The sequence below is a fragment of the Populus alba genome, chromosome 18 (assembly GCF_005239225.2).
Source record: "Populus alba chromosome 18, ASM523922v2, whole genome shotgun sequence".
NCBI classification, from domain to species: Eukaryota; Viridiplantae; Streptophyta; class Magnoliopsida; order Malpighiales; family Salicaceae; genus Populus; species Populus alba.
The window spans coordinates 14,754,893-14,779,403 of NC_133301.1; the positions used below are offsets into that span (position 1 = coordinate 14,754,893).

Here is a 24,511-nt window from a genome sequence, read left to right on the forward strand (position 1 = left end):
TACAACTCCCCCCCCCTCCCGCCCAACAATTTGCCGACCCAGCATAACTCACACCCTTTCATGGCCTACCACCCATAGTTTTGAAACCCGACCCGGTCATTGACCCGGTCGACCCTCTGGGTCACGGGTCAGGTGGGTTGACCCGGGTTAACCCCGGTCAACCCAAAAAAACCTATATAAAAAAAAATACATAACTAATTACAATACAACACTTACTTAAATCAAATTTAAATTATAAACCAACAACATAAATTTAATTCAATATCCAAAATACAAACCAAATATAATTTTTTTTGCAACGAGTATAACATATCCATCATCAGTGGTCATGAGGATGGACATCAGGCAAAATGATAATGCCAATCTAGTTTATGTTGTTTTATGTAGCATATGGAGAATGAATCCCATCAGTACAAGACTGGCATTGCTAGTTTAGGTGCCAGGAACCAGGAAAAAACACAAAAGCTTTAGAGAAGTCTTAGTGTGGATCTCTTACTGAATCTTTAAATTACCCCCACAGCAAACATAATGTGATGAATCAAGATACCAAAAAAATAACAAGACCTGACTCTCCTAAAAAAAACCTAGATATTACAGCTAAAATCCAGCACCTTAATTAGAAGAAAATTAGCTCGCCCACCACCAGGTCAATGAATTCTAAACATGTGTATGGGATACTCAGCTGATTGATGGCCCCAATTAACCATGCAATGCCAAAGAGGCAACCAGATTGCAAAAGATAGCATTACCAGTCTTCATCACAAAACCAAAATCCATTGAATAGTTAAACACTGCCTGACAGAGGTGCAGGAAGAATGGGAAGATCTTTGAAAAAATTCATTCTAGGAAATTTTGAAATTTTATTTGTCTTACGTAGTAAACTCGTTTACCTTAAAATCCTGAAAGTTTCTTCAGAAAATTAATTTTACCAAACAAAGTAACTGCTTCAGACATAATAAATAAGTAATTAGCATCTCTACGATAGAAATTTGTATTTTTTTGTCCCCAAATTCTTTAGACAGACCAAGCTGGAAAGAGAAAAAAATCTGAGGAAACCCGTCCTATTGGCACACTAGTCATGCAGCATAAACAGGCCTTGATGTTGCTGATCAACAAATCGTATTTGATTGACATGAAATAATAAATGGATTCTTAAAAACTCAAGCAATGGAGTAGAGTCAGTAATTAACAAAAACCAGAGTAATTAACAAAAACCAGAGTAATGAACTTGAAGTTAGAGCAAAAGAAGAGATGAAGAGTATGGTTCAGATAAAGGGTACCTTGTTTGCCGGTCATTGTCAGTGGTGTCTGCGCCTCGTTCACTGCCAGCAAGATCAATAAATGAAATTTTCCCAACTATTTTCCACTTTTAGACTCATTCACATCATTGTTCCTCCTGGAGTCCTTTACTTCGCTGTGCTTCTTAACAGCAAGTTGTAAAATAGCATGTGATCGACTACGTCCCCAGAATCAGTAACAGCATTCATCATGCAAACAACAAAGTTCTTATTTTTTTGGCAGAAGTTGAAATCGGGCTAGAGAAACTGAGTTAATTGGCAAAAGAAAAGACAAAAATCAAGCTAGAGAAACATACCTGAGGTGACTGGGCTACGAATGAAGCAACGAACAATGAATCGATGGCAGCGATTGGGCTCGATGGCTCGACGTCCACTGCCCCCTCAGCTCCTCAGCTGGGTTTCAAAGAGGAATTAGGTTACTGAATTGATGATTTTGGTGCATTCTTCATCAGTCTTTTTTTAGTCTTCAGCCGTTCTGCGTTTTGTGACTTTTGTCACTTTAGAAAGCTGAAAACAACGTCGTTTTCATTGACAGGAAAGAAAAAAAAAGTGACCGGGTCTCACCCGGGTTTGGCCGGGTCGACCGGGTCCCGGGTCGACCCACCGGGTCGACCGGGTTTGGCCGGGCCAAATCCCAAGCGGGTTTTGGCCTTCACCCGGACCGGTTCCATGCCCGGGTCGGCCGGGTCCCGGTTCGACCCGCCGGGCCGGGCCGGGCCGGGTTTTAAAACTATGCTACCACCATTATGAAGGGGCGGGGGGAGACAAGCCCTACGAATGGCTGCACAGAGACCGCCACAGCCACCCTCCTGCTCCCATTGCCCCTTATAAATACGAAAGAATGCAACAACACTTATTAATTGATGTTTCTTGAATTTAATCGCACATGCACGTGTGGATCGGAAAAGATTACTTGGGCTGAAGGACCACCACCTTTTCTCGAGGCTGTTACATTCCTGATCGTTGGCAGTTGGCACTTGCCCCATTTAATTTTAAGAGAAATCCAGGGTACACAAACATGTGTACCTCAACAGCATATATAAATGAAGCCACTCCAATAATAAATTTATTTTGAAATTATTAATTTCTTAATAGGCGGAAAGTATTTTTGGTTAGTCAAGAAAGCTCCTGCTACTTGCAATAACGTAAATAAGACCAACCGTCCATCATGACTCGACCCACCATAACTTAGACATATATATTAATTGCGTTCCCTTTTCTTTCAATTCTGTAAAATTTCTATGAACTTTCTCGGACGGTCTCATCATGATACAAAGAACTATCGACGATTCCCCAGTACCTCACACTTCCCCTTGCAAAAGTGCCTGCTCTAAAGTCGTATTTTGCAGACGAAACATGCAATCGTTTGTTCATTTAGTGAATTACTAGAAACATAATTACCAGAATAGATTATGAAAATAACATTAAATCTAATTATTGAATCCTTTCCCTTAGACAGCCGCCCCCACCCTCAATCCATGGAAACTTTTGAAAAAAATGCTGAGTATCGAAAGTTTTTCATTTTCCTTCAACGCTGCGAAATTTAAAGAACTATACCTACGATTCCCCAGTACGTTCACACTTGCCCTTGCAAAGTGCCTGCTTTAAATGATCTTTTAGTCGTATTTTGCATGCTTTTAGCATTGCTTTAAGCTGCATAATACAATTCGAGAACATGCGCAAGACGAAACATACAATATTCCTCCTTTTCTTCTCCTTTTTTATTCGCATACTCTGCTATATATTCTCGGTTGGGTTTGATTCCCCTTTTTTCGTTACTAACATCGTCATGATATTGGTTGCCGCTATTTATCTTGCATAACTGTGAATAACGTGTGATGGCATTATGACCCTTCAAAGGGCACAGTAAGAGCATAAGACAAGGTAGCCGTCCATAAGGAAACTGTGCCGGGAAAATAGCTTTGTACTAGAGGACAATAGCTTTTTGAATTACTGTATATTCTTTCACAGTACACTGTCGATCGGATTAGTGCATTTTCTTTATAGTTTTTATTTTGGATTTTGGATTTTTATTTTAGGTGATTTTACGTTCTTGAACTCAAATTAACCTTTAATTACATAATTTTTTTAGAAGAAATAGTTAACTTAAAAGATAAGGAATTGAAGTGAAAACATAAGGTATAGATTGAAACTTTTGTTAACATATTTATTTTAATTTCTTAACTTTTTAGATATTAGATAACTAGTCCCTTGAATTTTAAAAAAATATATTTTGATACATAATTTTTTTCTTTTTTTTTCTTTTTTATTAGGAGGAGAGAGAGAGACTCACCGGATTTCAGCTTAGAAAGAAAAAGTAGCCGTTGGGAAAGATTACAATCATCAAAATGATTGATTTTTATATCAAAAGGTTCCATATAATGAGTATTTTATATTTTGATGTTTTTTTTCCTTAAAAACACCTAACAAACAAATCTGAGCTCATAAATTTTTTTTGTTTTGGGTGAATTTTGAGTTTTGGAGTGATTTATTGGATTTTTTGTGGTCATAGATTGGCTTAACAAGGTGTTTGGGGTCTTTTTCTAAGTGTTTTGGATCAAAAATAGATTTTTTTATATAAAAAAAAAAGGATCATATTTTCCCGAACGCCATGGTGGCCGGATTCTAGGTTCACAGACAACTCGTCATTTTTTTTATATATACATGGGGCAGATGATGTTGTTCGCCCCCATTAACTTTTTTTTAAAAAATAAAGGGCCACACGTGGGCCTTTGCTTTATTAGGTCAGGTGTGGGTTCTGACTTGCTTGGCCCAACAATACCTAACCTGATTTTTTTTTTTTTTTTTTGTAGTTTTTTTTAAAAATAATGCATTATTTGTGTTTATTTTTTCAAATAAATTTTGAGTTTATGTTTTAATTATATTTTGATTATTTTTAAATGATATTGGGTGCATTTAATTTTTAAAGAGGTAGATATGATTTATTTGTGATTTTTTCTTAATTTTATATAGACTAATTTTTTTTTTAAAATATTGAATTTTTTTATAAGATTTTTTATATGTGTTGCCTTGCATTTTTTTTTAATTATTATTTAAATTTTATGTGTATGTTGGTTTTTATTATAAATTTTATGTGTTTTTCTATTACAAATTTATTTTGATAAAGAATTCATTAAACATAATCAGGTAAATTATATGTATTGTGATGTTAGATATCTTGATCTTTATTTTTTTGCTTGGTTTTCTCAACTTTTTTTTTTTTTTTTTTTTTATTGTTGATGGATTTTTTTATAGAGAAATTCTTCTCTTTTGCTTGTTCATTTTAGAAGCAAGAATGTGAATCTCGATTTCAAGCTGCAATATTATGGTTTAACAAATGCAATACATTTTTTTATACACAACTAAGAAAAAAAATCTGACCAAAATCTAATTATAATATACTTATTTTTATTATAATCAATTAAGCAAGTTCCTAAGCTATAAAAAAAAACAGAGTAATAATATAAGCTTCTAAGCTATAAAAAAAAAACAGAGTAATAATATATGCTTCTAATTCAACTATTAATGTTGAAGAAAATATCCCTACAAAAGAGGAGCTCATCAGCAAGAATTCACCAGAAAAAGAATAATGTATTTTAAGAGATTAATACAAAGTATTATTTAATTTTTTTGAAATTAAAGAAATAAAAAGGTAAGATGGGTGAAAAACTATATAGCTAGTTTGTGATCATAACTCTCCAATAAATTAAGGACAAGTTCAAGATTCTAACTCTACCATAAGTAAAGATGATGGATAATCCAGATGCAGTCATGAAATCAAAAGCTTCTGTATACAGCTTTGGAAGAGGGGAGATAGCTTTCACATTTTTTATGACTGAGGATATTATGCTCTGCTCTCCATTCGTCTGCAGGTACTCCAATAGGGCATATCTGCGTCATCTTCAAGATAGCAGAATTCTGATCAATACAAACCAATTACTTGAATATTATATAATTTTTTAAAAAAATATTTATCTTTTTTTTAATAATTTTTATGCAAAAAAAATTGATGTCGAAGCATCACGTGAATCACCCAACTAGTTTATTCTTAAAAAGAAAAAAGAAAAAAAAAAAAAAGGCATCACTTTCCTTCTAAGTTCTAACATTGGAAGTATTTGAGCCATAATTTCCCAGAAGCTACAACACCACTTCAGCAGGTGTGGACAGGGTGAATCAAAGTCGCACCGCACAGAATTATGAAACAAATAATCTCCTCCTTTTGCATCCCACGGCATCTTAAATGACTTATCCATAGTTTTAAAATCCAAACTGACCCGGCGGGTCGACCTAGAACCCGGTTGATTTGAGCTTGAGACCGGTTTGGGTCTAAGTAAAAACCTGCTAGAAAGTTAGCCCGATAAAACTCGGTTGACCCGGGTAAACTTGACTGTGACCTGGCTACCTTCCTTTTTTTGTTCTTTATAAATTTCTTGGAATTGAAGTGGCAATGCTGTTTGTTGCTACCCTTCATTTACCTTATAACTCAGCTACAACAGTCCCAGGTGGTATATTTTCGTTAGAAAATTGGTTTTTAGTCGATGATGGATCAGTCTCCCAAGGAAAGAACCTTGTGTGATGTCTCTTCTGGACTAGTGCAAAAGAAATGGGAGGTCTTTAACCATGGAATCTAGAACAAGCTTCTCTAATGGCTTGCAACTCCTCTTTAAGAACCTTATAAAATTGGGTTTCGCCTGCTCATTCGCTAAAGAATATTATTCTTTTTGGAAGTTCATTCAATTCCTGGTAAAAATCATCTATCAATCCTTTCATCATTGCACCAAGGTCCCAGATGATTTCTTGTCGATATGTTTGCGACCTCATTCTTGAGACATACTTGTTTGCTGCAGGCCAGTTCATACTACCAACCGCAGCAGCAGCAGATGGATTGATATCGTCTAGTGGGCGAGGATGAGTCACATCAGCTCCCATGAACATCACAGGTTTATTGGGACGAAGAAAGAAGGGAATCTGAGAGGGTAATGAATTATACAAATCAACTGTGCACCCTTTCAAGTTAAACATGGTATTTTGATGTATATGAGCTCATTAGGTAACTAAGGGGGTTCAGCCGTCAGAAATATTTTTATCTTTGCCAAGTTAATTGTTTTTGGTTGATCCGGATAAATCCATTTGACCCGTAATCTGATTATTAGTAATCTGATTATTAGACTAGATTGGTCATTGAGTTGGGTTTCAAAACTATAAACTTGTCCAAGGTTCACTTATATTTTGGTATATGCCCCAAGCATAGTCAAGAGAAACATCAACAGTTATGTGTTCAAATCCTGGGTAAGATAGTATTAGTTCACGTTGCGGATAAAATTAAAATTTATTACTTGTAAAACTTAGCAATAAATCAGTAATGAAAATTATCATATGTATATTTGTGGCTGCTTATTATCAACAATAAAAAATCCTTTTTGTTGTTGATATTAGCTTTTATTTATTTAAATGAATAATTTGTTGCTGATATAATCTTGTAATTTTTTTAATTGGTTGCTATGGAATGTTTTTAAATTTCGTATTAGTTTTTTTTTCATGATTTATTGAAAAATGTTTATTGATTATTTATATATGTTTGGTTAAAACTGTGGTTAAAATCAGGGGCGGAGCTAGAATTATTTGTTAGGGAGGGCCAAAATTAATATAATAAAATATAATATTTATTTTAATTTATTGTATATGAGTTATAAATCAAAACCTGTATAATTTAGTTTTATTTAAATAATTTACTACAAACACATATAATGATCTTTGTATAAGATAAAAGGTTTGGAGCAATATCAAATCGAGTCAAAGCAATGAAGTTAATTTCATCTTCATAATGCATTCATCACTTTAATGTTGTTAGTCATTATACCTATTAAATATAAACATACAAAGTATATAAGAAACATTAGCTAAAGCGAAGCATTATTTGTGTTTGATAAACTTTGAAATAAAAAAATAATAAAGAATGATTCTTACATATTTATTTTAATTGTGCTCGTCGTTCTTTCATAAAATAGAAATAATCGATTATCATATCAATTCTTCTTATTTTGTTCATTATTCAACCTAAAATCAAAACATGTATCGTAAGAAAAAAATTGATAATTTTAGTGGCTCTTCTAAAAACAACATAAAAAAATTCAATCAAAAAAACCAATAAAATATATCTAATTAATTAGAAAAAAAAAATCACAATAACAAGAATTCAAAAAACAATTGGTAGAATTAGCATATCTGAGAAAAAAAAAAAAAGAACAAAAATGGTAGAATTATATAAAAAAAATCTCATCAAATTATTAACAAACATCTCAAAACAAAACAAAAATAGATTTAAAATTTAAATTACCTTGTTTTGTTTGATGAAAGATAAATTAATTGATGATTTATTTTAATATTTTTATAAAAAAAATTTATTTATAATTTTTTTTTATTATTGCATGATTTATATTAGATTAAATTGATAAAAAAATTTTATTTCTCAAAATAAACTCAAGAATAAACTGGGAATTCTCCAGAATAAACTCAATTACCTAGTAAAATAATTTCTTTTCACGTACATCAAGAATAAACTCAAAGAAAGGCCCACTTTTTTAAAAATAATAACTCTTCCTCTTATTTAATTATACTAAATTACCTAGTAATAAAAAAATATGTATTTTGCAGGGGGCCCGGGCCCCTGCCTGCCCCCCCTTGCTTCCGCCACTGGTTAAAATTGAGGTTCAACAAAAAATAATTTAATATGTTTGGTTAAGAATGTTTTTGAAATTGAGGTTATAAAATAATTGTGTGTGTGTGTGTGTGTGTATTAATGGTTTTTAATTTAAATATTGTAGATTTAACTATGGCTATTATATCATGAAATAAATAATACTTTATTTAAATTATTTTTTATTATTCAATTAAACTATCTACAATTTCATCACATATGAAATACATCTGACAAGAACTAGAGTTTCCTTGATTTCTTGAGCACACACCAACATCATGCAAAATATAATCAGAAACAAAATTAAGATTGCGATCAAATTTTGAAAATACTAAGTCATCAATATAACACAATTAAAAATAAAAAATTTAATTTAATTTTTTTTTTACTAAATCAGACCCGATTAAATACATTTAGCTTTGAAATGGACCTGATTTAACCAGAACAGTAGAAACATGAACCACTATTCACTTAAGCAAATAGTAGAGACATTCTCCACTGTTCACTTAAGTGAAAAGTAGTTCATGTCTTCATTGTTCCCTTAAATGAACAGTGGAGCTCTTCAAAGCTAAAAGTAGCTTCGTGCTACTTTCAATAAGCCTATATTTTCAACGCAGAAATTAATGAGATCCATGAATTGCAAACTGAGTTTTATGAACTATCAAACATTTGTTTCTCGTGATTGGCTTCAAAAGCAGAAGCAATAACAGAAACAAACGTCCTCTAAAGAATTACACAAGGGGTACTAAAAAAGGATATTATTTGTTTTTTTATTTTTTTTATTTAAAAATATATTAAATTAATATTTTTTATTTTTTAAAATAATTTTATAATATTAGTACATTAAAATGATTTAAAAATATATAAAAATAATTTTAAATAAAAAATAAATAAATTAAAGTTTTTAGAAACGAATGTGATTCCAAACTGTCCTGTCACCCGTCAACAGTTTCTAGTCAAATTTCGAATAGTCGCAACCACCGTCCAACTAGCTAGTCCGTATTAAGTCCCATTATTCATTCATACATGGTTGAGAAAACAAAACTGACCATCTCAAGCACAGCAGCATTCATGATCTGTCTTTGAATTCTTTCCCTTGAGAGTTAAGACAGCCCCACTCTCAATCCATGGAATCTTTTGAGGATATTTCTGAGTACCAAAATTACTGGGAGATGACTAGCATGTTTTTGAATGACGAGCTTAAAAGGTACACCCCCTTTCATATTTGCTTTCAGTTGCCAAACGTTTTTTACATTTTTATTTTCCATGTCCATTTTTCTTTTTTCTTTTTTTCACACCAGTACTCAACTTAAGAACAAAAGTTCTTTAATTTTGAGACAGTTGGGCAATGGATCAGGCATCTAGCCAGTACTATGATTCAAGCTCGCCGGACGAAGCTGCTTCAGCAGTAGCCTCTAAAAATACAGTTTCAGAGAGGAACAGGAGGAAGAAGCTTAATGACAAGCTCTTGGAACTTAGACAAGCAGTCCCCAAAATCAGCAAGGTTACTTTATAGCTCATTAATAATGACAAGTCATTAACAATCTAAATCATATATTGCAATAATTAATTCTATATTGCAACCATATCCAATTATTTTAAACAATCTTTTTCAGGCTCTGTTTTTCTTTAGATGTAAAATAAAATGACCTTGTCATTTGTATGTTCAAGACTTGCTCAATTCAATAAGAATTACTGTTTGTCTATTGTAACTCAGACTCTGCAATTAGCATTTGATCTTTCTCTCTTTAATAATTACTTGATGGGGTCACGTTATGCTCGGTTCTATACTGTGCAAATGACCACTGAGTCAAGTCAAGAAGTCTTCTCTCTATCATCAAACAAAAAAGAAGGCGTCACTGTCCTTCCAACATTGGAAGTCTTTGAGCCATAATTTCCCAGAAGCTACAGCCCCCCGTCAGCAGGTGTGGACGGGGTGAATCAAAGTCGCGCCTCACAGAATTATGAAACAAATATTCTCCTTCTTTTGCTCCCAATCAACCCTGAATTTGACAAAAAGCATAGTCAAGAGAGATACGTGTACAAATCCAGGGTAAAATGTATTTTAACAACAGGATGACCCTGCATGTGTTAGGGTTATGATGTTGTTTGAGAATATTTGTTATAGTTTTTGACTCAGAGGCAGATTTTGGATCGGAGTACGGGCATCTACCTCCCTGTGTGATTTATTTGATGTTTTGTTGCTATGATTCATAGATTGGGAGGCGTCAGAGCAATGCCCCCGCGATACTATAAAAGGGTATCACAAAAAATATATTAATACCTCTAGGATGGTATTTTTCAGCGATTTAGGATATATTATAAATACATACCATATAATTCTATTTTAATATAATAAAAATAAAAAACTTCTGGTTTACCTATCTCCTTAACTATAAGACTGTGAGAATTATGATATTAACTAACTTGTTAACAATACCAAAGGTGATTTAAGCCCAATGAGTACGTTTATATACTGGGATAACATTGCAACGATTTTTTTATCCATGGACTAAAGTTGAAATTGAATTAATCATGGGTCCCAATTAGAAATTTGCATCCTTTTGTGTTAATCTCCATGGATGTACACAAAAATGAACACTTTGATACAATCAAAGCACGATTTTCTTTCAAAAAGAGCATAATCTAACTTTTAGCTTTGGAAGGTGTTCACATTTTATTGTCTTTGAAGGAAAGTATTTTTGGATGGTCAAGAAAGCTCCACCTACTTTCCATGCACCAGCAATAACGTAAATAAGACCAACCTTCCGTCATCACTCGACCCGCCATAACTTAGACATACTAATCGAGTTTCCTTTTCTTTCAATGCTGTAAAATTTCTATGATCTTTCTCATACGGTCTCATGATGCAAAGAACTATAAATCTACGATTCCCCACTTCACACTTTCCCTTTCCAAATTGACTGCGCTAAATATTGTCTTCTAGTCTTGTTAAAATAGGTTTTAAATTAAATCAGTTAAGAAATTGTTTGGAGGTATAAGTTTCGGTTATTTTTTAAAGTATTTTTTATGTTGAAATACATTAAAATGATATATATATTTTTTAAAATTTATTTTTAAAATTAGTGCATCAAAACAATCCAAAATATAAATAAAAAAATCATTATGTACAAAACACATTTATTTATTTTACTGTCCATCCATGTTTATTTTTCTTTGCTTAAAATTCATTTATTTATCAAAATATCTTAGGTGGTATACCGCCAAACTTGTTGATGCAACGCCCCGCGTCACTAGTCTCGTCACATTTCAAATAACCCCACCCACCGTCCACCTGGCTAGTCCATATAAAGTGCCTTTATACATCCATGGCCGAGGAACCAAAACCCACCATCTCAAGCATAATTGCACCATTCAAGTTTTCTCATTGAATTCTTTCCCTTAAGACAGCCCCACTCTCAATCCATGGAATCTTTTGACAACATTTCTGAGTACCAAAATTACTGGGAGATGACTAGCATGTTTTGGAATGATGAGCTTACCGGGTACTCATCCCTTCTTATTTGCTTTCAGTGGCCAAACCTTTCTTCTATTGTTATTCCATGTCCATGTTTATTTTCAGCGTACTAGTTCCACCTAAGAACAAAAGTTCTTTGATTTTGAGACAGTTGGGAAATGGATCAGGCATCGAGCCAGATCTATGATTCAAGCTCGCCGGACGGAGCTGCTTCAGCATCAGCCTCTAGAAATACAGTTTCAGAGAGAAACAGGAGGAAGAAGCTTAATGACAAGCTCTACGCGCTTAGAGAAGCAGTCCCCAGAATCAGCAAGGTTAGTTTACAGCTCATTAAGCATGACATGTCATTAACATTCTAAATCATCTATTGCAATAATTATTTCCAATTTATTGTTTGTTGAATCTGAAAAAAAAAATTGGTGTTGTTTTTCATTTATGGGCTGAACTCGTTTAGTTGGATAAGGCTTCTATAATCAAAGATGCTATAGACTACATCCAAGATTTGCAAGAACAAGAGACGAGACTACAAGCTGAGATAATGGAACTTGAATCCGAGAGATCTGAGAAAGATAAGGGTTTTGAATTTGAGAGAGAGCTACCAGTCTTGTTAACATCCAAGAAAACAAGATATGACCACATTTCTGATCACAGAGTGCCCAGAAGTGATCCCATAGAAGTTCATCAAGTAAGTTCTAAACAGTGGAGATATGCCACAGTTTTTTAAATATAAAAAAAATAAAAAACAAATCTCTCTCTAGGTATCTCAAACAATTCATTAGTTATGTTAGAACAGTACTTGAGATATCTGTGCTGATGTCCTTCCAGCTTAGGGTCTCGTCCATGGGAGAGAAGACTCTGTTTGTGAGTTTGACATGCAGTCAAGCTAGAGAAGCAATGGTTAAGATCTGCGAGGTTTTTGAATCTTTAAAGCTGAAAATTATTACAGCAAGTGTCACAACTGTCTCAGGGATGGTCAAGAAGACACTCTTGATAGAGGTCCGTCTCTTTTTTCCTCCCCGCCTCTCTATTGTCTCACTCCAAGGGACTGAAATGTTAAGCAATAAGAAATGGCTGCCCAGGATACATGTAAATGTTGATACAGAACTTTCGATTTCATGTATAAGTAATCACATAGGTATAAATCATAACCATTTAGTGAAGATCATGAGGTTCAATCTACTTAAGAAATCTTAAAATAAAGGTTGCAAGTGCGGAGAATCGTTAGAATCATCATTTCTACATAGAATAAATAAACAACAAATTAATAAAGCAACATATGTAAAGTTTAAAATAAGACACCATTATATGAATTAGACAGTGAGACTCAAGTAAGATCGGAATAAACTATCGAATTCAATAAAATATAAGTCATTCATGATAGGATTAAAATATATATAAATATATATAGCTTATATCTTCAAGTACCATTATATGAATTAAACAGTGAGACGAACAATGAACATAAGTTGGTTCTAAACTTCTACAAGACTAGCTTAAAAAGGGCCCGTGCAATTATTTTTTTCACGATGGATTATATATATATAATAACATACTATGTAGATAAATATTTTCAGTCTCATGCTGTAAATCAGAGAAAGAATTGTTAATAAAAAAGAGAAAAATTGGTTGATTTTACTCATCAATGTTTGGTCATCATCATGGGAGCTGACACTAGTTAATTTGTTTTGCAGGCAGATGTAGAAGAGATAGATCATCTGAAGTCAAGAATAGAAAGAGCTATTAACGCTCTAAGCGGTCCATATAACCCTCAAGGCATGTAGCTGATTGAAAATCGAAGGACCACAGCTTTGACAAACCATATCTAATTATTTTAAATAATCTTTTCCAGTCTCTGTTTTTCTTTAGAAGTAAAATGAAATGACCTTGTCATTTGTATGTTCAAGACTTGCTTGCTTCAGTAGGAATTACTGTCTGTCTACTGTAACTCGGACTCTGCAATTAGCATTTGATCTTTCTCTCTTTAATAATTACTTGATGGGATCACGTTATGCTCGGTTTTATACTGTGCAAATGACCACTGAGTCAAGCCAAGAAGTCTTCTCTCCATTATCAAACAAAAAAGAAGTCTTCTCTCCATTATCAAACAAAAAAGAAGGCGTCACTTTCCTTCCAACATTGGAAGTCTTTGAGCCATAATTTCCCAGAAGCTACGGCACCCCGTCAGCTCGTGTGGACAGGGTGAATCAAAGTTGCGCCGCACAGAATTATGAAACAAATAATCTCCTTCTTTTGCACCCCAATCAACCCTGAATTTGATAAAAAGCATAGGTATTTGTTTACTTCCAGGATCTGTCATGGCAAAAGCATAGTCAAGAGAGATACGTGTTCAAATCCTGGGTAAAATGTATTTTAACAACAGGATGACCCTGCATGTGTTAGGGTTAAGATGTTGTTAGTGAATATTTGTTGTGGTTTGGATTCATGGACAGATTTCAAAGTAGAGTATGTGATTTATTTTTTGTTTTGTTATCAGGAATGATTAATAGATTGGGTGATGCAGGGGTAATGCTTCCGTGAATGTATTAATACTTCTTGGACAGCTAGGTTTTCCTAGACGATGTAGGATCTATTATAAATACATATCATGCATGTAAAATTCTACATTACTATATAGTAAAAATAAAAACTTCTTGCTCTTGTAGATGTGGATACATTGCCAATTGCCAAACGCTAAGCTGATGAGAATTCTGTTATTATGTAGGCATTTAAAAAAAAAATATAATAGTCAATGCATATGAACATTACTCAAGCCATTATGGAGTATCAGCCACATAAAGCCTTGAAGTTTTTGGTGGGGCAATAGATAGCCAAATTGTTCAGGAGAAGGGGCTAAAACCTGGATGTATATTCCATCCTGTCTTGTACCTGGACATTTTTTACCTTTAATTCATCGAAATGTCCCCTGCAACAAGTATCATGGAATCTGATACTGATCAGTCCTGCAGGCAGATGTAGAAGAGAGAAGATCATCTAAAGTTAAAAATTGATGTTATTGTATAAAGTAGCTAAACTAGCTAAAGAAGGAACACGTACATGATCTTATATACAAAAAAAAAAAAAAAAAAAAAAGAGAAAAAAGGAGCTAAACATTAAATAACTGAAGTAAGAGTCGCTTAAGCTAGAAGAAGAAATTCTCTATGAAGGTCATTAATTATAAGTCCATTTCGTATACCTTCTGGATCCTTGAATAAGTCTCTCTAACCTTGTGTACCTAAAGTTTCCATCAACTGTAAAGCCAGACAATGTAAAATTAACTCCAAAATTGGATTCCAATACGGCAACTCATCATGGATGATCAATTTGTTGCTAGCCATCCAAATACCCCCTGTAAACTCCATAAGCCAGAATGATGTCAACTTGATGTTTGAGACTTTCCTCTTACAAGGACACTTCACTGTATCAAAAGCTGTTCTGTAGTACTCGACACGCACCACTGTAACCCTAACCAATGCATAAAACCGCTCCAAAGTCTCTAAAGACTCGTAATAGTGGAGGAAAAGATGTTCTCAGCAGATTCTCTTTCAGCAGCACAAGGTGGACAGATTGTTTGCTCAATGTCAATGAGATTTCTAGTACTTACAAGATTTAACAGTGTGTCTGCCATTTTTCTTAAGTTCCCAATACTTTTGAATCTCCATTCAACACTGCAAGAAGAAGATCGTTGAGCAGTGAAATCCCTTTTCTTTACTGACCTTGCATGGCTAACAAGACAGAAATAGAAGTTCATTTGGTGAATTGCAGACGAATAGTGATGGAACATTTCTTTTCATTTACTCCCCTATTATCAGTTGGATTTGATCCAATTATTAATTTGGTTAGTATTATTGTCATGATTTTATGCGCTACGTATGGGGACCGATCACTATTTATTTCATGTAACTACGAATAACGTGTAATGACATTATGAAAACGTGTGACGACATTATGATGTTTTAAAGGGCACGACAAGAGCATAAGACAAGTTCGCCATCCATATAGAAATTTTGCAGTGGAAAAAATCCTTAATTCACGACGACGGAGTTCGGACAAGAGACCCACCACCAAGGCAGCAATGTGCTCCGTCGTAGCATCCACCACGAGTCAAGTCAAGAAGTCATCATTTTATTCTCAAACAGAAAACAAGGCATTCCTTTCCTAAGAAGTCTTTGTGCAGGTGTGGACAGGGTGAATCAAAGTCGCGCCGCACAGAATTATGAAACAAATAATTAATCTCCTACTTTTGCACACCACAGGATATGAAATTAACTACGTCCCTTTCCTTTGTCAAGTATTAGCCCTGGAATTTAAGAATCAAATACAACTGATTTATTTTTAATAAAATATTATTTGCTCTTGAAAAACATGTAACATATAGTTTGACGAAATGAAACGGCAAATAATTATCACTCCTACGTTCACACATAAAGTCACTTAAAAATAGTAGATTATTATAGGACATGAAAAATCTATGGTATATCGATCTTATAGTTTTTATAAAAATAATAAAAATAAAAATCATTTGAAAAAAAAGGCAAAATAGTAAGGATAAAAATCAATAACAAGTCTGAAAACATTAAAAACACATGCACAAAAATGATGTATTAGAAAGCTATAATTTTTTAAATAGGAGCAATCTAAATTTGATTTGTAAGTTAAAAAAAGAAAGTGCATGAAAATGGATTTTCAGAGTTAATTTTAATCTTGAAAATAAGCTTCGATGCCTTAATTTTGCATTATCATTATTCTATGAAGCTTTAAATTAGCATTTCATATTCATCATTTATTTCTAATTGAACTCTCAAATCAAAAGCTATGGCCTATTATAGAAGTGATGTACCTTTCAACCTAATTAACTTCTTAAGCTTTAGTCGGTGGATCATATCCATATACTCATAAATGAAACTTCTCACATTGTAATCCAGCTAAGATTGATGGTTAACTTGAAAATGATTGTTGCCCAATTATCATGCCCTAGAAGATTAAACTAATATATATACGATAGTTTTTTTAATAATAATTTAGAAAATATGAGTATGTAATGAGGTCTTAAATTAGAGAAGAGAAGGATGGAATGTTTTTGAAAATAAACATGATTTTATATTCATCATTTTTTTCCATTGTATGATTATTCCAATTTCATGATGACCTTAATTGTGGGTATGGCGAATTCACTTGGGTGGGCTCAAATCTTTATTTTAACTTATAAATGCAATTTTTCTAATTTTTTTCCATCTCATGATTCAACATTCAATATTGTTTTTTATTTTTTTATATAAAAAAAGAATAGGTGTTTTTATTTCCTTAGTTTTACTTTTTGTCAGGTTATCTAGATCTCATAACCTGACCCATAAGTTAGGTGGGTTGACCCGAGCAGCCTGAAATCGTTTTCTAAAAAAACTTATAATTGCTATTTTTTTTCGTTTCGTATATTTTTTTTTCAATTTAATCCTTCAACGTTTGATTAGTTTAAAATTAGGTTTCAATGTTTTTTTAAATTTATTATTTCTGGTCAAAAGACTCGAGTCACATGGTTAATGGTTTAACAAGATTGACATCGTTTTTTTACTCTTTTTTTTTTCATTATTCGACATTGTTTTTTCTCTGTTTTTTTTTTTAGGCTTGTTTTTGTTGGTTGAATATTAATTTTTTCTTCAATTTTAAGTGTGTGTGTGTATAAAAGTTGATGTGAACACTTTATTAGATTTTAAAGAAGCATATTCATTTCATCAATTTCCAGGACGTGTTATGATATGGTTATAACGATCGTAATTGACACCATTCGTAATTCCAAGTGATAGGGAATGTATCAATGACAAAAACACAATTTACAATTCGTAATTCACACCATTCGTAATTGCTTGGAAATTTATTGCAGTAATTGATTTATTTTCTCTTTGAAAAGATGGACAATTGACATCCAAATCGATACTGGCCATTTACTTCGGCGAAGAACTTTTCTCGGCTGGGGCAACGACAAGGATTCAAAAACACCACGGAGGAGGCAAGGAATTATTGCTGGTACCTACAAGGAATTCAGAAGAATCTTGTCGTACCTTGGTTGGGGACCGTCTCCTGCATCAGCAAGTTGTGTTCTTGTGGGTGTTTTTAATTGCAATTTTAAAAAATTAGATTTTTAAAAACTATTATAAGATAACTTTTTATAGGTAAAATAAATGAAAATCAAGTCTTCATTAATGACAAACAAATTTTCATGATTAAAAAAATAAATTATTTGAACTCTTACAAAATCTAGTTTAAAACGTAATTATATGTGAAAGAGAAAAAAAATGAATGAATGAAAGAAATTAGCCATGTGCAATTAAAAAACTAATTTGCTTCTCTAAATACATGACTGAAACTAACTGATTTTAAAGATTTAAGGGAGTGTTTGAGAGTGTGGTAATTGTTGATTTTTAAAGTATTTTTTGTTTGAAAGTGCATTAAAATAATAATTTTTTATTCTTAAATTTTTTTTTTTGATATCAACATTTCAAAAAAATTCAAAAAAATTAGTAAAACAAATTAAAGAAATTAGGAAACACAAGTTGCACCGCAACCCCTTATAGCTAGCATGGATATAGAATTAAACAAATTTGAAACCTTCAAAGCATAGTTTAAAAACCCAACTCGGCGGGTCGATCCGGGACTGAAACCGGGCCAGGTTTAATAAAAAATGTGGAAAAGCAAAACCCGAGGTGACCTGGCAACTCGGTTGACCCGTCAAAACTCGGTCAAAATCTGGTTGCAACTTGTTGATATTTTTTTTTTACTAAAACAATATCATTTTGATTTAATAAAAAAAAAATTTATCCGGTCAAAACCCGGATTTTAGACTGACCCAACCCCCTCACCGGGTTTAAAAAGCTCCAAAGCATCAAAGCCACAACATTGTCGGAGTAAGATTCTATAATCCAGCTAACCTGCAGTGAGAATAAAGATGCAGCACTAATTTCCATAGCCTTTTTAATTGCGGTATAGCTCAGCTTCATTGGATTCCATAATAATTGTTATTACCTAATTTCCGACCCTATTTTTCAAATTTTTTCAAAAGAAAAACCATTCGTAATTTCAACTTTTCATTCTGGATTGCATGAACACCATTCGTAATTGCTTGGAAAGTTATCGCAATAATTGATTTATTTTCTCTTTCAAAAGATTGACAATTGACATCCAAATCGATACTGGCCATTTACTTTATCGGCGAAGAAATTTTATTGGCTGTTTGTTTTAGTTTTTGTGGTTGGATATAACCCAATTATGCACAAAAATCTCAACCATAAAAGCTATTTTTTCTTGTTTTTTATAGTTTTTTTAGTGGATCCCACACCCAAACTGAACCTCAACCTCTAAAACAAACACACACTTACACCACGGAGGAGGCAAGGAATTGTTGTTGGTACCTCCAAGGAAATTCAGAAGAATCTTGTCGTACCTTGGTCGGGGACCGTCTCCTGCCTCGGCAAGTTGTACCTTCCCACTCCCAAATACACCACACTTGCAACTCAGAACTACTCTAAAACTATTCTATGATCTCCCCTAGCTCAAGTTTTGTGCCACAAGTTTGCCGATCAATGAATTAACTTAGATTTATTTCAACACTATTTTAAAAAAATGTTATTCAAGTGATCACAGACGCGAGGAATAATCAGGTTGCTTTCTCAAAACGATATACATTAGCAGTGAGGTCCCTAGGAAAGCGATGCATGCACTTATCAAAATAAATACATGGATGCTTTGCGAGCACGCCGATGATTATTCCTCCGGCCGACGACAACAAGTACTCTTCTGTGCCCGAAATTATACATTGTTAACGGTCTTCCGTTTCTCATTTCGATGACCAAGCCTCAACTAGTAATTATTAAGGGTGTGATTGGACTGGGTTTCTAAAATTTTAAATTTTGTTTTGCTTAAAATAAAAAATTTTCAAATTTTCATATCATTGCTTATATTAAAAAGTTTTTTTTTTAAATAAAAAAAAATTATTTTAATTCATTTCTAAGTAAAAAATATTTTAATTAAACCGTTACTACCATCACAATCCCAAACAAGCTCTAAGCATCTGAAAGTTATAAACTATATAATTCAATAGTCGTGTGTACAATACAAAACAAGGAATTTTCATCATATTTGTTACACAACTTGGAAATTGATCTGAAAAAAACTCTAGATAATTAAATCAGCCTATAAGTCATCAGATTAACTCAAAACAATCGTAATTATTAAAACAACATTTTTTTTTTGTGGTGTTAACCCGACTCGAAACCTGATTTGGTTGAGTTTCTAATTAAATTGGATAAAATAATAATTGACAAAATTCAATTGACCCCTTAAATTTAATCAAGTGAAACATATCATTAAAAACGTCAACTAAATTTTACTAAGTCAATATCTTACCTAGTACAACTATCCATGGTTACATTTCATAAATATTTTAAAATCTTGTAATTTATTTTCAAAATTTTACTTTTCTGTTAACAAAAATTCTCATAAAAAAGAATTTAAACCTAAGATTAAATATTTCATCATTAATTCCGTAACTAATTCAAATTTTGTCTAGGATTTAGTTTCCTCCCTTCTGAAGAAAATTTTCCTCCTGTGAAGGGTATCTCTTTATAACCTCAAAATCCCTTCTCTCTCAATTCGTTTTTCTTATTTCCTCTTATCCCCCTCTATGGTTCTATTTAGGCATGTTTATGAGTATGATATAAATTATTTTTTAAAGTATTTTTTATTTAGAAATATATTAAAATAATATTTTTTTTTATTTTTAATATTAATATATTAAAACGATTAAAAAAATAATCTAAAACAAAAAAATTTTAAAATTTTAAAAAACACAATTTGATGGGAATCCCAATCACAACCCTAAGACTCGAATGTGCCTGCTTGTTTGTGCTCATTAATATTCTTGAAAGCGCGTTTTCTATTAGTTTGACGTCTCCAGAGGTAAGCCTATGCATGCATTGCATGTATCAGATATTGCTTTGTTAACAAGTCAATTTTTGAATGACTTGTCTTCCTGCTGTGGCCAAATTGTCAAAGCTATTTTGTTTCTCATTTTCAAAACAAAGACTCGACTGCTAATAAAGCATCTTATCCTATCCAAAACAACGGATTTTTATCATAATTGTTAGATTGGAGACCAGCTCGGAAACATCCTGTGTCATTGGGTTGCTTGATCAATTTGCGGGTTTTTTACTTAGTTAATTTGGATCAATTAATTTTATTCAATCGATAATATTTCACTCATTGTTTTTTCTTGGTATTGATCTAATTAAGTTTAGATCGAGTTTAACAAAATCATTTATATTATTAAAAGTCTAAGGAGATTAATTAGATTTATTCAAGTTAATAACTTGTTTAATTCAATTATAAATTCGTTGTAAGTTAGACTCCAGATAATAAACTTGTTAGATAAGATATAATGAATATGATTTTAACCCATAGTTGTACCTTCCCACTCCCCATACAGCAAACTTGGGCTTCACTGTTATTTTCTTGCCTTTGCCATTTTTTCTGAGATCTGGCCGAAATTGTGTACATTTAAGGCTCTTCTGTTTCTCATTTAGTAACCAAAGAGAATAACATATACGCACTTAATTTGTACAAATCCAAAACGCAGGACCCCAAGCTTATTGCTAGCCAAGTGTGTGAGCACCAGACAAAGCAGACTGCTTAATCAAGCATCACCATTAAGCAGTAGTGTTTAATTAGCTAACTAAAGTATGGAAGGAAAGTTGAACGGGAATTATAGGCCATTAAAAAATAATATAAATTATATTTTAGAACTTCATCTCACAGTTTAAGTTATTAGGTTTTGATGGTTATTTGACATGGTATCACAACTTTAATGATCAAATTATAACAAGTTTGAATCTCACCATTTCTATTTATTTGATAAAAATTAAGCATAAAGTAAAATAAACATGTGCAAATTTCAAACCCAAAAAGCTTTCATTCTGTTAAAAAAAATATAAATCATATCCTAATATCTCACCTAATAATTTAAACTATCGAGTTAAAATAATTCTCAATACAAGTCACATTCCTAGTGTAGTCCCATTACATTAAATACTTTTTGAATATGTTGTTTGATTCTACCTCCCGTTTTGTCTGTATGCTACCAAATCAGTTCTTTGCCGGCTAATTGGTTCCTTAGCCAGATATTCATGTGTATTTATTGGGTTCTCTCTTTGTTTTTTGTTTTTCTTCGTTTTTATTTTCAGTTCCTTTCATCTGGACAAGAGCCACAGGTATTGTTATCATTGAAAAAGATTGAATTACAGCGAAAATGAGTGATTCCGTCGCTAAATGCAGGTATAATTAGCGACGGAACTCTTATGATATAAATTATAGCATTGATTTAAAAAGAAATTCTAATTTCCATCAATAATTATGTCACAAATATATTTTAAACAACTTGTAATTTCAAATTTTTATTTCCCTTTTAACCGAAATCCTTGTAAAAAAGAAATCAAATTAGGGATAGAATATTTCATCAATAAATTTGTTATTCATTTAGATTTTATCTAAAATTAGTTCTAATTCAATGACCTTGTATACAATACAAAATAAGAAATTTTCATCATAATTGTTACACAACTTAGAAATTAATATGAAAAAAATTCTGGATAATTAAATCAACTTATAAGTCATCAAATTAACTTGAAACAACGGTTATTTATTAACAATGTTTTTTTTTCCTCGCTGTTAACCTGATTTGATTGTATTTCTAATTAAATTAAATAAGATATTGATTAACAAAAACCGGTTTACCCGGGTCAAATATATTATTAAAAATCCAGTCAAATCAACTCAATTTTAATTCCTAAGTCAATATTCTACCCAGTACAATTAAAAACCTTGTCCATATCAAACTTAGATCTCGAGTTTCACATGTAAATGTGACCTAGCAGAGCCAATAGTTGTACAGTCCCTATACAATATAAAACCGAACAAGGGCTTCAATATCAGGGGGTCATTTTCTTGACTCTGCCAATTTCTTTTGTGACCCGGCAAAAATTATTCGAGGCTCTTCTATATCTCATTGAGTTAATTAGTATTTAAAATTATAATAGTAATTATTTTTAAAAGTAATTTTTTTAAAAAATATATATATATATATATGAAAATAATATATTTTTTTATTTTTTAAATTTTTTTTTAATTTCAAGACATCATTTCAACACATTAAAATGATCTAAAAATATAAAAAATTAATTTAAAACAAAAAAAATAAAAAAATCTCAAAACGCTTTTTGACAAAAAAAAAACAAAAACAAACAATCACACTTTAAGTACCCAAAGAGAATGACATCCTTGTTCCTTATTTGCCAGAATTTCAAAATGCAGGGACCCCAATTTTGTAACTAGCCAAGTGTGTGTGTGTGATCTCCTCCATGCCCATAGGCACCAGACAAAGCATGCAGTAGTGTATATTTGCTTTAATTAGCTAACTAGAATACAGAAGAAGAGTTGAACGAGGAATTAATAGGCCGCAGTGTATGGTGGGTTTTGAATATCTTGTTTACTTCTAGTTTTTGTTTTGTGTAGATGCTCGTGAATCTGTTCTTTGCTGGCTAATTGGTTCCTTGGCCAGTTCATGTTAACAAAAATTCTCGTAAAAAAGAATTTAAACTACAGATTAAATATTTCATCATTAATTCGGTAACTAATTCAGATTTTGTCTAGGATTTAGCTTCCTCCCTTCTGAAGAAAATTTTCCTCCTGTGAAGGGTATCTCTTTATAACCTCAAAATCCCTTCTCTCTCAATTAATTTCTCTTATTTCCTCAGATTCCTCTCTTAGGTTCTATTTAGGCATGATTGAGAGTGCCATAAAAATTATTTTTGAAAGTATTTTATTTTTAACATTAATATATCAAGATGATTAAAAAAGTATTAATTATTTAAAAAAAATCAAAAATTTTTAAAAACACAAATATTTGATGGAATCCCAATCACAACTCATATTACCCATCTCTTATTTTCTAAGACTCGAATGTGCCTGCTTGTTTGTGCTCATTAATATTCTTGAAAGCGCGTTTTCTATTAGTTTGACGTCTCCTGAGGTAAGCCTATGCATGCATTGCATTTATCAGATATTGCTTTTTGAATGATTTGTCTTCCTGCTGTGGCCGAAATTACAAATTGTCAAAGCTATTTTGCCTCTCATTTTCAAAACAAAGACTCGACTGGCAATTAATTTGTGCAGTTCCAAAACGCAGGAACCCCAAGCTTATGGCTTGCCAAGTGTGCGAGCACCAGACAAACCAGACTGCTTAATCAGTGGAGTATGGAAGGAAAGTTGAACGGACCGGGAATTATAGGCCACATCCCTACTGTGTGTAGTTCCATCACATTAACTACTTTTTGAACATGTTGTTTGCTTCTTCCTTTTGTTTTGTCTGTATGCTACCGAATCAGTTCTTTGCTGGCTAATTGGTTCCTTAGCCAGCTGATATTCATGTGTATTTATTGGGCTCTCTCTTTGTTTTTCGTTTTTCTTCGTTTTTATTTCCAGTTCCTTTCATTTGAACAAGAGCCACAGGTGCCGTTATCATCGAAAAAGGTTTAATTACAGCGAAAATGAGTGATTCCGTCGCTAAATGCAAGTATAATTAGCGACGGAACTCTAATTATATAAATTATAGCATTAATTTAAAAAGAAATCCAATTTCCAACAATAATTATGTCACAAATATATTTTAAACAACTTGAAAAATAATTTCAAATTTTTATTTCCCTTTTAACCGAAATCCTTGTAAAATAGAATTCAAATTAAGGACAGAATATTTCATCAATAATTTTGTTACTCGTTCAGATTTTATCTAAGATTAGTTCTAACCTCAAAAATCCTCCCTTCTCACTTCCTTTCTCTTATTTCCTCTCACACTCTCTTTCATTCTAATTGTTTTTCTTAAATGAAGAGCAATATATGATTAATTTCATTTTATATTAATACCAAAAAATAGAATATTTGGATTTTTATTTCTTAAGATTTTATTTCAATTAGAAATGGAATTAAAAATCCAATAAA

The 24,511-nt window shown here is 32.3% G+C and overlaps 1 protein-coding gene and 1 long non-coding RNA gene across 5 annotated transcripts; one reads left to right on the forward strand and one right to left on the reverse strand.

Moving 5' to 3' along the window:
• Nucleotides 1–36: 36 nt before the first annotated feature.
• LOC118039553 (uncharacterized) lies at nucleotides 37–1,753 on the reverse strand. Of its 2 annotated transcripts, XR_004685939.2 has the most exons (3): nucleotides 1,595–1,753; nucleotides 1,281–1,456; nucleotides 37–172 (listed from the first exon to the last, which is right to left on the reverse strand). It is a non-coding gene; the product is annotated as an uncharacterized lncRNA (long non-coding RNA). The 2 variants fall into 2 exon arrangements; XR_004685938.2 differs by lacking the exon at nucleotides 37–172 and having other exon boundaries at nucleotides 217–1,456.
• Nucleotides 1,754–9,048: 7,295 nt separating this feature from the next.
• LOC118039551 (transcription factor bHLH35) lies at nucleotides 9,049–13,494 on the forward strand. Of its 3 annotated transcripts, none has more exons than XM_035046277.2 (5): nucleotides 9,049–9,202; nucleotides 9,337–9,499; nucleotides 11,928–12,158; nucleotides 12,299–12,469; nucleotides 13,165–13,494. In XM_035046277.2, the coding sequence occupies exons 1-5, from the start codon at nucleotides 9,123–9,125 to the stop codon at nucleotides 13,252–13,254; spliced, it is 735 nt and encodes a 244-aa protein (XP_034902168.1). In that variant the 5' UTR covers nucleotides 9,049–9,122; the 3' UTR covers nucleotides 13,255–13,494. The 3 variants fall into 3 exon arrangements, with proteins under 3 accessions (XP_034902168.1, XP_073262261.1, XP_034902167.1); XM_073406160.1 differs by lacking the exons at nucleotides 9,049–9,202; nucleotides 9,337–9,499 and adding exons at nucleotides 11,322–11,501; nucleotides 11,625–11,787 and having other exon boundaries at nucleotides 13,169–13,494; XM_035046276.2 differs by lacking the exons at nucleotides 9,049–9,202; nucleotides 9,337–9,499 and adding exons at nucleotides 11,323–11,501; nucleotides 11,625–11,787.
• The last annotated feature ends 11,017 nt before the right edge of the window (nucleotides 13,495–24,511 follow it).